The following is a 14,752-nucleotide window of genomic DNA, read 5'->3' as shown; positions in this document are numbered from 1 at the left end:
CTTTTATTTTCCCTGTATGCACACACTTTTCACAAGTTCTGGCTAATTTTGTATAATTGCTAAATTGCTAAAAACATTTGCCTACTTGTGGTGTTTCTCTTCTGCAAAGATGTATGACATATCTCTGGCTACTATAGCAACAACCGTTCCTCCAACCACAGTGCTGATTAACTTCCTGTTTCTGATCATGTTGGTTGTGTGACAGAAATGACGTACATTACATCAGGACTACAGCCCTGGGTATATAAATGAATATTGTACTCTTTCTGTGCTTTTGATTTAGATGTTCATGCAGTTTTGACATCAAGCGCCAGAGAGCAGCATGTATGCACATGTTTCACTGTGAACATGTCTCCACCACTGAATGTTTGGGTTCTCTGTTATTTATGATTTTGTATTTTATCATCTGTATAATTCTCTGGATTGCCCTTTTGGGCTGTTTTTTGTATTATTCTCTTGCTTAATTTCTTTCTGTAAAACATTTGAGCCTGTTTGTTATAAGCCATTAACCATCATACCTATATTTTTATATAAACTCAACCTTGCTGTATTACTATAACTTCTGGTGTCAAATAACTGTCTTGAAGAACCTATTAACCATTTCTGCTGAAACAAAGTTGAGACATCAGCTTCAGTGTGGGCAAGTTTATGAGAAGTCGCTGTGTTCTGCTAGGACAGTGGCAGCTCAATGACTATTGATCAGAAGAGTTCAAGTCCCAGCATTGCCAAGCTGCCATGTTTTAGCCCTTGATCAAGGCCCTTAACCCTATCTGCACCAGTGGTGCTGTATCATGACTGACCCTATGCTCTAACCCCAACTTCCTAACATGCTAGAATAAAGAATTTCACTGTATATGTATCAACAGTATTTTTTTTTCTTGCACACTCAGCCATGGAGGATAAAATGAGAGAAGGAATGTTGCAAGGCATCATATTCACCGCCTATGGGACTGCCAAGTAACTTTATATGAAATGAGCATGTAGAAGCTAGACAATTTGGCAGTCTTATTTGAATTAACTAGCTATTAGGGAGCACAGCATACCATCACAGCTTATTATGTCAGATACAAATTTTTGATGCATGCTCTTTAGTTAGCATTGCTTTAATCTTGATTTGGAATTGATGACTGTCATAAAATATTTTATATCATGTCCACTGATAAGCTATTTTCTTATAACAGAACATCTCTAACCTAGACTATGTCAAAAAAATCTAATCACAATTCTAATAAATAACAGGTTTATATGATGAGCATAAATAATAGTTTAGGCACCACTAAATGAAAAGGACGTTAGATTAAATATTTATACAATAGCTACAGTGCATGGAAATGTTTGAATTAAAATCCAGAAGAAGGCTGTGGGTGGCATGGTGGTTGAAGGTAGTGTTGATGCCTCATTGGGTCAGGATGCCGAGTTGGATTTAAAAGAAATCATGCAGGTCAAGTGAGACCTACTATATGTCCGAGCAGATGTAATGCATTTTTCTGAAGCGCTATGAAAGTGTCATAACATCTATCATAAAACATGAAATAAAACATGCTAACTAAGATAAACTTAACAAACATTAGCATATAACGTAGCTGAAGATGTCATGATAATTACCCCTAATGGCAACATTACACTGCTATACAATTGAACATAAACTGTCATGATAAATGTTTATGTATAAGGGACAGAGAAATTAATTCCTAATTATAGGAATAGCTTTTTCCTTTAGGAACTTGCTCAAGAAAAGTGAAACTGTCAAAAAAAAAAAAAAAAAGTAGTGCAAAGACTGCATCTAGTATCCAAATACAAAGTCAAGGTGCACTGGAAGGAGAGAAAATCAAGCCAGGAAAATTTGCTCATCCCACTGTTGTCAGAGCAAAGATTCCAAAACCAAGCTTTTTAACTACAACCAGTCCACATTCGTGCCTGATTTTGGAATCTTTTCTCTGACAACAAAAACATATTTGAAGGCTGATTTTACTTCTTTATTTCCTTTTTTTTTGTTTTAGAACACACCACGGTATAAGCCTGAGCTGGCTTCTGATCAATACTGATTTTGCTTTCTTATTACCGAAGTTTTAAAGATATGTATGACATTATGATTAAAATTGACATTTGTACACCTTGTTTTTTAGCCCTACCAATGCCGGATAGTAGGAGCAAAAGAGATCTTGAGAATCTCTTCTGAGAATTTGAGTTGAAGCCTAAGAAATGCCTATTATTATAATAATATAGGTGAGTTATTATTGAAAAGATTTCTAACAGTCATGTTAGAAATTGCCTTGACTGTTAAGAGAATGCATTGTGGTTTACCACAGCAGGCCACAACCTGCTGGAACCCCTTAGAAGACATATAACCTTTGCTCCAGAGAACACAATGATGCAGATCACATTAATGAGAATGACGCAGCCTTTGTAGTGAGCACCCAGGTCAAACCCCAAATCTTGGAAAATATTTCTATATGCTAATATTTTGGCCATACTTGTTACTTTCTGTTTTCATATCAATTACAGTGGTAAAGCAGGGAATGCTGGTCCTGCATGGTTTGATCCATGGTTTGATCCTGTGTTTTCCCTGCCTCTGTTTGGGTTTCTGAGTTTTTCTCACCTCAGTAAGTTGTTGGCTACTCTAAATTGCTCTTAGGTCTGTAGAAGATTGCAAATAAGTGTGAGCATTTCTGTATACTTATTGTTCCTAGGATAGGGCTCTTCCTGAAGATGAATGAATGAATGAGCATACTGCAGGCTAATAATGGCTCCTTGTTGTGTTTCTAAGGATATTTTATTAATAATAATAATAATAATAATAATTCCTTAGATTTAGTGCTTCTCTAGGCACTCAAATCTTTTTATATTTTAAAGGGGGGAGGGGGGGGGAGACTCAACCACCACCAGTGTATAGCACTCCTACCCCTGGATGATGGCAGCTTAGTGCGCCACAACGCCCACCAAACACCAGCTATTGGTGGAGAGGAGAGGAGAGTGAAGTAGCCAGTTCAGAGATGGAGATTATTAGAGGGCCATAATAGATGAGGGAAATTCCCCAATGGGGGATTTTCACCAGGATACTGGGGTTATTGCAGAAGTGTCATGTGATTTTTAATGACCGTAGAGAGTGAGGACCTCGATTTTAACGTCTAATCCAAAAGTCAGTGCTGTTTTTACAGTATAGAGTCCCCTTCACTATACTGGGGCATTAGGACCAACACAGTGAGCACCCCCTGCTGGCCTCACTAATACCACTTCCAGCTACAACCTTAGCAGTCCCCAGGAGGCCTCCCAGCCAGGTACTGGTCAGGCTCAACCCTGCTTAGCTTCAGGGGGCAACCAGGCAAGAGCTGCAGGGTGATATGGCTCTGGCAAAGATACCATTCATATGGAGCTGGCATCTTGCAGATTTTTAGTTTTCCATACTCATGGGTTAAACTCTGTAACTGTTTTTAAAGTAAGGTTCAAATGTGTGCTATGATTGTCAAGTGGTCTCTGATTGTCACTTTGTGGTGACAGGCTGTGGGGTAATGGTGATTTAATGGACCTACCGGACTTCTGAGATATTAGTTGTAATCTCAGAAACGAGAAGTAAGAACTTGGAATTATTTCATTTTTGTACTTCATGCTTTCGAGCTACAAAGTGTACAAACCCATTGATGTCTACATTTTTGTCTTTTGTTAGCAATTAGCTAGCCAGTTAACTTTGACGATTGATGTGTATTTTCCTCATCAAAACAGCAAACTGTATAATAAATGTTTTAGATTTAATAAATAGGTTTAACATGCGAATGCTTGTAAGTTCATTGATTTAAAGCAAATACTTGTATATACAGCATAACTCATTTAAAGGTAATAAGTGCTGCTTTGTTTATTGTTCATGTTGTGAGCAGCCATGTTAATTTGATATCCTCGAGGAACTCAGAGCTCAGGAGACCATCCTGAATTCCTGAGCTCTGACCAGACCACTAATTAGTGTTTACTATCTAGTATCAATAATATCTGATAACATTGTAATGAGTTCAAATAAGGCAGAACTGCTGCCCCACATCTCCAGGGACCCTGGTTTGAGCCTGATCTCAGGCTCCTCTCTCTGCACAGTCTGTGTATGTTCTTCCTGTGTCCCTGTGGATTCCTTTTGGATTCTCTGGTTTTCCTCCCACCTACAAACAATATGTTAGAATGAATGTTAGAATGCAAAACAATAAAAACCCTCACAAAACTTGCAATAGTTTTAATGGTTAGTTGATGGGGCTTAGTGGTTAGAACGTTTGCCTCGCACCACCAGGGTTGGGTGTTTGATTCTCTCCTCCTCCCTGTATGCATAGAGTATACATGTTCTCCCCGTACTCCGGTTTCCTCCCCCAGTGCAAAGACATGCGCTGTAGGCTGACTGCCATCGTGTGAATGGATGTGTGTGTGGGTGTGCGATTGTGCCCTGTTATGGGTTAGCACCCCGTTCAGGGTGTCCCTCGCCATGTGCCCCGAGTTCCCTGGGATAGGCTCCAGGTTCCCCACGTCCCTGTGTAGGACATCCATAGAACTGGATGGATGGTTTGTAATTGTATTAGTAGTGGAAACCATGAGAATTTCTGTGATGGTTTATTTTCTTTTCAGCAGGGATGGTCAGACTAGACAAATAGTTTCTTTAGCGTGTGTCGTCATGCAGCGATGCTGCTTATAAGTAGTAGGCTAATGCTAGTTGGAGAATGTAGGATATGACACAGCAGAATTCAAAGAAATGCAGAAGTGGTTTCTTTTCTTTATTCGCGCGGGCGTCTGTAGATTTTTTCCACACACACCCTGCAAACCTCATGCGTGTCTCTAAGAACAAGCCAAGTCAGAAAGATGCGTGAATTTCCTCAAGTCCGTCAATCCACTGTGGAAAAAGGGAAGGGAAGCCCACAGCAGGTCCTGCCCTGCCTACGTCACTGAGGAAACGGGGAAGCCGAGGACCGAAGACGCGATGGACAAGTTGAACAAACTGCAAAAAAGTGAGCGAGAAGCAGCGCCGGAAATGAGGTGAGGACCGCTTCTGTGTGACAGACGCCTATCTTCAAGTCCTGTCAGACTTTATTTCAGCTGTAATGTGAACTCTGTGTGTAAACAGTAAGTGAACGGCGGACGAATTTCGCCGTGTTTTGTCCTGGTGTCTAGGCAGTAGTACTGCATATGAGCTGGTCTAGTCCACACATAAAATACAATTAAAACACTATTCGTTCAGGGAACCGCTGTGTTTTGGGGCGGGAGAAATGGTCACAAACTTTAACACAGCACTCTTAAAGAGTTATTTCGTCGTTCAGTATAGCAGTACATACAAAAGTGTGTGTGTGTGTGGGGGATATACCAGTGGAACTGTCTGACATACCTGACGTCCAGTCATGAGTGTCAGTCAAGTGTTAAACGCTTTGCGTTACCTCATATGTCTCATGTGTCTTCTCTCTACAGGTGCAGCATTGGCTTCGTCTATCTGTTCTCCTACTATTTACTCCAGTTCTGTGGACACACGTGGATCTTTTCCAACATGACAGCCAGATTTCTTTCTTTTGGATTGGGTAAGCTGCAGATGTGGGCTAAATAAATACAGACAAGGAGGAGAGGAATAGTGGAGTTTGTTTAGTTTGGGATCTAATGCAGCTAATAGGGGTTGTTCATGTAGTGAGCTGGCATAGAGAAACACAGTAAACTTGCAGTGCATTACCCTAGTAAGTGTTACTGCAATACTGCATAGCAGTACTTCTTTAGGAAACGTACTAACAGAAACAGTTGAGCGTACACTGCTTATCTACTTCTCTCCAGAGCATGCATGCAACCGGCATTGGGTCGGCAAGTGCCAACAATTGGTTTACATACATGTTTCATCCAGTACAATATAAAATAATAATAATAATATTAATAATAATTCAACATCAAATTCAAGACAACATGTGGACCCATCTTCCTGCTGAAAAAAAACCCTAATTGGAAAGCATGACTGAAATTCCAATGCCACTACAAATGCCATTACACCATCAGCTAACCATTACTGGTCCTTAATGTATCCACTAGATGTATTATTCCATTAATAGAAGGCAACAAATTACTAGTAGACACCCACATAGACCATTCCCATTATAACTATTAACGCCATTAAAACATTTATGAGGGTTTCTATTGTTTTGTTTTGTTTTGTTTTCCAGCAGGACTCATTCTTTGCCTGCGATGGCTGCATTTTGCTGTTAAATAAATAACAGGGTTGAGTTTTTAGCATGGAATTCACAAATACAAAACATGTGGTTAACGGTTAACGTAGACCGATCACAAATCACTGTAGATAGGTTTTTTATTCATGCTTAAGCTATTTATCAGAAATATGCCCATAGGCTGTCGTGAAGGAAACTTTACTCTATTTAAACGTGTTTTACCTTTACTTGACATATATTTGTAAATCTAATATCAGCGGGACACAAATGACACCTTAATCATGGAATCACCCAGAGTATACTTTGTATGGTCAAAAGTTTGTGGACACCTGACCACCACACCTATATGTGTTTTCTTCCCCAAAGTGTTACTGCAAAGTTGGGAGCATACAATTGTCTTGAATGTCTTTGTATGGTGTAGCATTACAATTTCCCTTCACTGGAACTAAGAGGCCCAAACTTCACAAAGCAAGAAGTACACAAAGCGAGCTCCACGGTTACTGTCATTATTAAGTTCATTATTAATTAATAAGTTCAACCTTGGTCTCATCAGAACATAACATTTTGCCACATGGTTTGGGGTGAGTTATGTGGTATTGGATGTTGTTTTTTTTGTGTGAGAAAGAGCCTCTTTCTTATCCACCCTAACCTATATCCAGATGTGAAGAATATGCGAAATTGTCAATACATGCATGGAGGGACCAATACCAGATATTCCCGCAGCTGATTTAATGTTACCGTAGGTCTGGGCAGTCTCCCTGAAAAGTTTTCTTGTTGTCCTTTGGTAAATTTTGGAGAGATGTCTTGCTGTTGGAGATGTTATTTTCCTCACTTGATGATGGCCTTCACAGTTTTCCATGGTGCATCTAATGTTTTGATCTAATGACTTTTGGAGCCCACTCATGCTTTGAGCCCTACATGCTTTGTAAGCTCTTTGCAGACCATGGCTTCAGATGTCAGATGGAGCCAAGGTGATGTCAAGAAAAATCTACAGAAACAGCTGATCTTTGTTTTGGATGAATAAGAATCACTGTATTGATACAGGTGTATTATAAATACTTATTAGCATGAATCTGAATGTGACTGTTTAATTCTCAGTCACATTTCCCATTATAAACCAGCTTCTTGTAAGTTTTCTATTTCTCCTTTTCCTCTTAAACATATATTAGTTTTCACTTTATTTTTATAGACTGCAACTACACATTAAAGATGAAAAAAGTTCTGACATGTTATATCTTTGTTTTTTTGTTGTTTTTATAAATATCCACTGTACATCAGCATTTGCACAGTCCCAAGATGGCTCTATGGTTATCCTTAAATGTATAGAAAACAGGAAGTGATGCTTAAAATACTGCCTAATGTTGCAGCTAAAGTTAAACATTTAATTAAATGGAAAATTTTGTTTTTAATACAATACTGTAATCTAAAATGATAGTTATATATATATATTTTAATAGTAACTTATTATATCAGCCTATGTTTAATGCTCTAATCTTACTGTACTCCTTTATCATGTCATTTAGATGCTTTAGCTGGCACATTTTATTTTGTGGGAGTGATGATGAGCCTGTGCCTGCTCTTGTCAGTGCTGGAGCTTTTCCACATTGCAGATGGAATAGAAGAGAGTCAACTCCTTCCTCGGCTTGTCCAGGTAATGCTGACATTATAGATACCTTATAGCTTCCAGATCAACCAGTGTCCCTATTGAAGTAGAAGCCTTTCTTTGATTTAAGATGCCACACATTGTGTTGCTTTCCCTTCTATTCTTCAGGTGATTGAGAGAAATTTCCTTTTATTATTAATCATCAGTCAAGAGGAGTTTCAGAGTAAAACAGTAGTGTGTGTGCTGTTTTATCTGTGGAACACTTTACACCTGATAAGGTGCGGATCTTACACTTACACACATCAGTGAGACACAAAGCAGTCATAAATGATATTCTAAAAATGTTTGACCAATTCAGGCAATTAAGCATAAAGCACATGTGCATGCTAAATGTGAAATGTAGAGTCTGTTTCCATGAAATGTTAAGTTCTTTTGTTTGATGTGTTACAAAATGCATTGCATGCAACCATTTAGAAGTACACAAGGAGGAAACACAGTTTGTGAAAGGCTGTTCTGTCCTACAGGTACCCATATCAACTGATGTGTCTCATTAGCACACCATCATTCAATATGCTGTGGGTGCGCTACACCATCGCCATCCCTGTCTACATATTATCTGTGATCACAGAAGGTACAACATGAGCAGACATGAGAAACAAAATACGGTTGCAACTCAAAAAATTTTAATATTGTGGAAAAGTTTTTTTCCCCCCATCAATAATTAAAAAAGTGGAACTTTCATGTATTCTAGATTCATTACACATAAAGTGAAATATTTCAAGCCTTTCTTTGTTTTAATGTTGATGATTACGGCTTACAGCTCCTAGAAATGAGAAAACACTGAAAAATTCCTAGAAAATTCCTGTTTTTCCTAGAAAACACTGGAAAATTCCATTATCTCAAAAATATTATAATAAAGAATTTATAATACAGCAGTGTTGACCTGAGAAGAGCTCTAATCAGCTAATTAAGTCAAAAGAGCTTTTTACTAAAAACACCATTGCTCAGTGGTCCAAAGTCCTGTTTTCAGATGAAAGTAAATTTTGCATTTCATTTGAGTTGAGTCAATGCAGCGTCTACCAGGAGATTTTAGAGCACTTCATGCTTCCATCTGCTGACGAGCTTTATGGAGATGCTGATTTCCTTTTCCAGCAGGACTCTGCAGCTGCCCACAGTGCCAAAACTACTAGTAACTGGTTTGCTGATCATGGTATTATTGTGCTTGATTGGCCAGCCAACTCGCCTGACCTGAACTCCATAGAGAATCTGAGAGACTCCAGACCCAACAATACAGACGAGCTGAAGGCCGCTATCAAAGCAACCTGAGCTTCCAGAACACCTCAGCAGTGCCACAGGCTGATAGCCTCCATGCCACACTGCATTGATGCAGTAATTCTTGCAAAAAGAGCTCTGACCAAGTATTGAGTGCATAAATTAACATACTTTTCAGAAGGTCGACATTTCTGTATTATTAATTCTTTATTCTAATATTTTGAGATTTTGGATTTTTAATTTCTATGAGCTGTAAGCCAAAATTTTCAAGATTAACACACAAAAGGCTTGAAATATTTCGTTTTATGTGGAATGAATCTAGAATATATTAAAGTTCCACTTTTTGAATTAAATTACAGAGAAAAAAAAACTTCCACGATATTCTAAATTTTTTTGAGATGCACCTGTATAATGGTACTAAAATCAATTGAAGGGTTGGGAGACTAATCATAATAATAATCATCATAATAATAATAACTGTTATGGGTTTTTTAGCACTTACAGAGATATATATAAAAAAGGAGAGGAAGAGTACCCGAGATAGAAGATTGTTAGGATAAGCTGATTCTGCCCTATTCCTTTTTTAAATCTGTTTTTTGTTAATTTGTTTCTATTGATGATCTGAGTGACGTAGGATGTGACAAGACAATGCAACAATTAAAAAGACAATAGTCTAATCTATTTGTCAGAAAATCATGACTAAGATTCTTAGTCAGTTTTCAGCCTTCAGTGGCAAGGAGTCAAGATAGGTCACTATGTTTTCCTTAGTACTTCACTTCACTTCAAATAATAAATGTCACCTCTGTGCATCTGTGGAAAATCTAGACACCCACTAGTTAATTTCATGTAAGAAAAAGAGCAGATAGCTGACAGACCAGGTGTTCTTATATGCTTTAAGATGAATAGACAATAAGCTGGAATTTCAAGGGGTTAAATTTACCATGTAATATCTGATCTGGAAAATGAAGCCAGAGCAACAAATTACGATCAGCAAGTTATGTGGACTTAAGCATAAACATTTACAAAGTCCTGATTACTGACCATGTGGATGGTGTAAACACAAACCAGGCCATTGTTTAATTAAATAGCTGCTAAGGGTTGCACAAAGTGCACATGGTTAGGAAACATATTTGAGCAAGCAGGAAGCCATGTGGCGCAGAAGCCTAAGGGAGAGTGTTGGCTGAGACAGCAAGTGTGTGCACGTTGGTTTCAGGAAATATGTTGATAACAGATCATTCCAGCTGTACCACAGCCAAATGACTAACATTTCTAAAATGTCTAAAGTATAAAACTGAAATTACACACATTCTACAAGCACACTCACACACTTATTTTTGTAAATTTGTCAGTATTTTCAGTTGATGTCAATCAAGAAATCTAATTCCTTGATATTTTTTTTTTTAAAGGAATCAGTATTTTACAGGCGTTGCCATATTACGAGTCGGAAGGCACTTATTCTGTCCAGCTGGAAACACCCATCTCTGTCTATGTACATTTCCCATACCTGCTAATGGCTTACCTCCCTCTGTTGGTAGCAGGTGAGAAACTCGGTGCTATATATTATTAACACTAATGAATAAATAAGACTGGTAAAACTGCTAAATATATGCTTTTATCTTTGTGTTCTGAAGTTTCTGGCTTAACAGTACGAAGCTTACTCAAAGAAAGGAGTCATTCTCTTAACAACTGGAATAAGAAGATGAAAATTGGCTAACTGAAGAGAAAATTGATGACACTTCTCCATGATTACTGCACAAAATAAAGTAACTTTTTTTTCTTTAAGTGAAAAGGACATGATTCCAAAATACCCATCGGCATTCACATATTTTTGGCAATTAAGACTAAGAGGATATGGCATACCTACAGTTATACAACATGGCACTTGAAATGGTAAATGGTCTGCACTTATATAACACTTTTTTTAACCTTAGCAGTTCCAAAGCACTTTTCACTGTTTCTCATTTACCCATTCTCTCTCTCACACACTCACACACACATGGTAGCAGAGAAATGGAACGTAATAACAATAAAATAAGACTGAATGCTGCACATTTTCGTAGTAAACGTCTAAATGATGTCAGTTTGGCACTGGTATATTATGGTAATACATTCAAACTGATGTAACAGTGTCTTTCCAAAAGCATGCTAATAATTTTCAGGTCAACGTGAAACATGGAAGTGCTTTGATGTTTTACTGTATGGAACATTACTGTTTCAGGTTTTAATCTGGATCATTTCTCTAAAGTGTCCACGGTTTTTGTTTTTACAAAACAGAAACAGTTTTTGACAGACATGTAGACAAGGACAAATCTAATTGAAGGTCCTCCAGTGGAGGACACGCATATATGCATACTGTGTATCCTGTATGATACAGGTACTTTTATAAAGCACTCCTTTGGAAGATCACCAGCCATACGCTCTCGTCCATACGGTCTTCTTCTTGAACTCTGGGGTAGACTTCAATGCTAGTAAGGCCGCTGTGGAGACAGGAAAAGAGAAGTTAAATATTATGTTAAATATTAAAGTATATTAATATAATAGTCTTTGGCATCCTGGACACAAAGTCTGCAAAATGTGCTGTCTGCAAAAAAAAAAATCTGCTGTGGCTTCTAACCACAGAGTTCAGACAATGACCAGCAGATTTGAAAGTGATGCTACAGTGTCTCACCTCTGGCTATCTGCGATAAACATTCCTCAGGAGCTTCGGTTAGGCTGAAGAGCCAGTCAATGAACTGAGGGAAAACCAAGGACATACAAGAATCATTTCTATATTGCACAGATATATAGATCCAACACAAAATACATAAGAACCAAAAAAAATTCTTTAAAATGTCCATATCTAACTGAATTACTTTTGACTATTTTTATGTAAACCAAACTGATGTTGAATTCTTGTCTGGTCGCTCACAAGGTCTTGATTTTCTACAGCAGCTCTACAGTAGTTCTGTACACAAAGTATAGTATCAGCTAACTCAAAGGGCCTTGAACGACAGATGCTCCACATAATCTATAATTATAATGAGTGGATTAATAAACATTACTTTAAAAGGAAAAAACATCTAGTCGTGATTTCTGTGAAGATTTGTAAGGAGATATTTGTTTAACATTCATGGAAGAAGTCTCCATGGTCAGCAATTTGTAACAGTGTAAAAGTAAAGCTGTTTCTTTAGGTTTTGTTCCACAGACAAAGTCTTCAGAACAGATGACTTTGCACTTTCTGGACTGATAGTAACATGACAAATCTCTGATTTTATTTGTCTCATTAACTTCATGAGAGAGAGGGGGGGAAAAAAACAAAAACAGAGGCTAGTCAGGTAAGTACTTTTTGCCTGCGATACCTATAAGTAATAAAAGGAACTAACGTGTTGTGGACGTTCCACAACATTAAACATAACTATAAACTGATAAAAATTATGATGTGTTTATCTGTAGTTAAAAAAAAAAAAAATCACTGGTGAATTGCTGAGGTATAAGCGGAATCAAACACTTCAGCATGTACTCTTTTACGTACATATAACTCAGGAGTGGTTGCTTTAACGTCGGGCCTCAACACAACACCGCTTTGTGGATTATTTTCCTAGAACAGCAGGCCCTATCTAGTTTTATTCCTTTCATATATGACGTTATTATTATTAATAATATTTTAGTTAATGTTACATTTCTTGAGTCACAATTTCAGTAATCTCTGTTCTTTAGTAAAGATCAATAGACTGTCAATAGTCACTAATATCAACAGACCATACCTTCTGTGACTGGGCTTTCCATGGCTCTTTGGCCAACAGGTGCTTTAGGCTGTATGACACTGCCAGCACACACTGTTTAACTGACTCCTCGGTGGATGCAGTGTTCACGTAGAGGTCATGAGGCAAGTCTATGTGTTTGGATAACTTTTGCCATGGAAACCACTGGGCTCGGATGCCGATCAGAAGAGGCATGGGGTGGTCTGCCCATGACACCACGGCAGCTGCAAAAACATCCAGCAGGAAACTGATGCCCTATGCCAGGGGTTGAGAATGTGTTTAGGTTCATCACTAATATATAGATATTAAAGCATATAATCATACTATATGCACATAGATGACATTAAATTAAATAAATGTTTTTATCTATGGATTTAACTCATTCTCCAGTTCAGATCAGAGTTACATAGATGAAGCGTATTGCTTCTACTCTATGTACCATATTGCATATTGGATTTTTTGTTGCCAACCAAATGTAGGGGAATCGGTAAAATATATTTAAGCACTTGTCTAACCCAGGGGTTCCCAAACCTTTCCAGGAAAAGGCCCCCAAATGGCATTAACATTTGACCGAGGCCCCCCTTTTGCAAGATGTCTTTAAAACACATTAAAAATACAGACTTCTGAATATATCCCCTTTTTTTTATTATTAATAATTACATCTTACATCTTTACATTACATTAGGAATTTACTGTGTGTGTGTGTGTGTGTGTGTGTGTGTGTGTGTGTGTGTGTGTGGTTGTCAGAGTGAGAAAGAGAAAACACTAGTGGTAGGGATGGGCACACCAAATTGTTGAGGCCCCCCGGGCGCCCCCTGGTGGCCCCCACTTTGAAAACCACTGGTCTAACCTACTCATACGAGGTCCAATGGCGATGATCAAAAACATAACATTGCAAAAGCTGTACTTCTGCTAGTGGTCAGGATTGCATTGTAGTTATTCTTATGTACCTTTTTGGCATTATCATATTGTACAGTAGGTGCTCCATACAGCACTTTCCTGATGTGCCCCATCAACTCCAGAAGCCATTCCATTCGTTTGGGCACACCTAAAGGCAAGTGAAATTATAAATGTGAGAACACAGTGCAGAACTCATAGATGATCTTGTACACTAAGGTAACCACTGACTTCCTGTTACTCTGTTTTGTTTTTGTCAGAAAGCTACAAATTGCCTGTCTTTTCAATGTGTACTTTTTAATTACTAAAAAATAAGTACAGTTCTATGTAGAATCCTAGAACCTAAAGGGTTTCCTTTTTCCATGAAGAAGCCCTTGAGAAAACTGTAGAAGCTGTGAAGAGCCATTATTTCTAGGAGTGTTTATTCATGATAACTGTCTAATATCATCCACTAATTAGATAGCGATTTCTTCAGTGGTGGATGGTTTTCCAGTCCATAAGTTTTCCTACAGGCATTCCTGTAGATGTTTCCTCAACCCTCAGCATTTACAAGAATGTATTGCTTGCTTGAAATGTACAATGTGAAGTATAATTTATTACCACACTGGTTCTATTGTCAGATACCTTTCTTTGACTTTACACCATTTTGGCTCTCTGAACATAGACATCCAGTTCCTGCTACCAGGTTGCTTTGAAAGAATTCCAGAAAACACTACTGAATTCTCTACTGGAGCAGCAAACATTATAATGCCTTTCTACATTCTCAACAAAAACCCTTAATAGTAATAGTGAGCTATCAGAATATATGGACTTTGTCTGCACACTGTGGTGTCGGCTTGCCTGTGTTAGGGCTAGAGGCCAAACGTGACTGGTAGAAGCACTGCATTAGCAGCCAGCTGATTCGCTCTGGTTTCCCCTTCTGTAAAACGGTACTGATGACATCATTGAGGCCCAGGAGTGGAATTCTGCCTTTTGAGCTTAAGTAGGACAGAATAAAGGTGGTCTTCTCCACATTGGCCTGTAGAGGGCAGTACAGCACAATTAAAGCAGTCAACTGATACTTGGTAATAGTGAAGGCG

At 38.2% G+C, this 14,752-nt stretch overlaps 2 protein-coding genes across 5 annotated transcripts in view; one reads left to right on the top strand and one right to left on the bottom strand.

The window, feature by feature from the left end:
* Positions 1-4,679: 4,679 nt before the first annotated feature.
* On the top strand, positions 4,680-10,818 carry hacd4 (3-hydroxyacyl-CoA dehydratase 4). Of its 2 annotated transcripts, none has more exons than XM_017472201.3 (7): positions 4,680-5,001; positions 5,428-5,534; positions 7,685-7,812; positions 7,933-8,042; positions 8,289-8,395; positions 10,443-10,574; positions 10,668-10,818. In XM_017472201.3, exons 1-7 carry the CDS (start codon positions 4,946-4,948, stop codon positions 10,748-10,750), a joined length of 723 nt encoding a protein of 240 aa, XP_017327690.1. In that variant the 5' UTR covers positions 4,680-4,945; the 3' UTR covers positions 10,751-10,818. The 2 variants fall into 2 exon arrangements, with proteins under 2 accessions (XP_017327690.1, XP_017327691.1); XM_017472202.3 differs by having other exon boundaries at positions 4,969-5,088.
* A 26-nt stretch (positions 10,819-10,844) lies between these two features.
* The window catches only part of focad (focadhesin), a 66,691-nt gene continuing 62,783 nt past the window's right edge, over positions 10,845-14,752 (bottom strand). For all 3 annotated transcript variants that reach the window (XM_017472195.3, XM_017472196.3, XM_017472197.3), the window contains 5 exons: positions 14,514-14,691; positions 13,727-13,824; positions 12,780-13,031; positions 11,705-11,768; positions 10,845-11,513 (listed from right to left, as the gene is read on the bottom strand). In XM_017472195.3, the coding sequence (XP_017327684.1) occupies positions 11,440-11,513; positions 11,705-11,768; positions 12,780-13,031; positions 13,727-13,824; positions 14,514-14,691 (666 nt within the window). In that variant the 3' untranslated portion in view covers positions 10,845-11,439. The remainder of the gene's footprint in view (positions 11,514-11,704; positions 11,769-12,779; positions 13,032-13,726; positions 13,825-14,513; positions 14,692-14,752) is intronic.

Source organism: Ictalurus punctatus, chromosome 7 (assembly GCF_001660625.3).
Source record: "Ictalurus punctatus breed USDA103 chromosome 7, Coco_2.0, whole genome shotgun sequence".
Classification (NCBI taxonomy): domain Eukaryota; kingdom Metazoa; phylum Chordata; class Actinopteri; order Siluriformes; family Ictaluridae; genus Ictalurus; species Ictalurus punctatus.
The sequence above is the reverse complement of the archived record's forward strand: the minus strand, read 5'-3'. Positions and strand labels throughout refer to the sequence as shown.

Excerpts from the sequence above, each read along its gene's own strand:
- hacd4 (XM_017472201.3), top strand. The coding sequence starts at position 4,946 with ATGGACAAGTTGAACAAACTGCAAAAAAGTGAGCGAGAAGCAGCGCCG. Across the intron at positions 7,813-7,932 it reads TCCTTCCTCGGCTTGTCCAG|GTGATTGAGAGAAATTTCCT; the intron begins GTAATGCTGACA and ends TCTATTCTTCAG. Across the intron at positions 8,396-10,442 it reads ATTATCTGTGATCACAGAAG|GAATCAGTATTTTACAGGCG; the intron begins GTACAACATGAG and ends TTTTTTTTAAAG.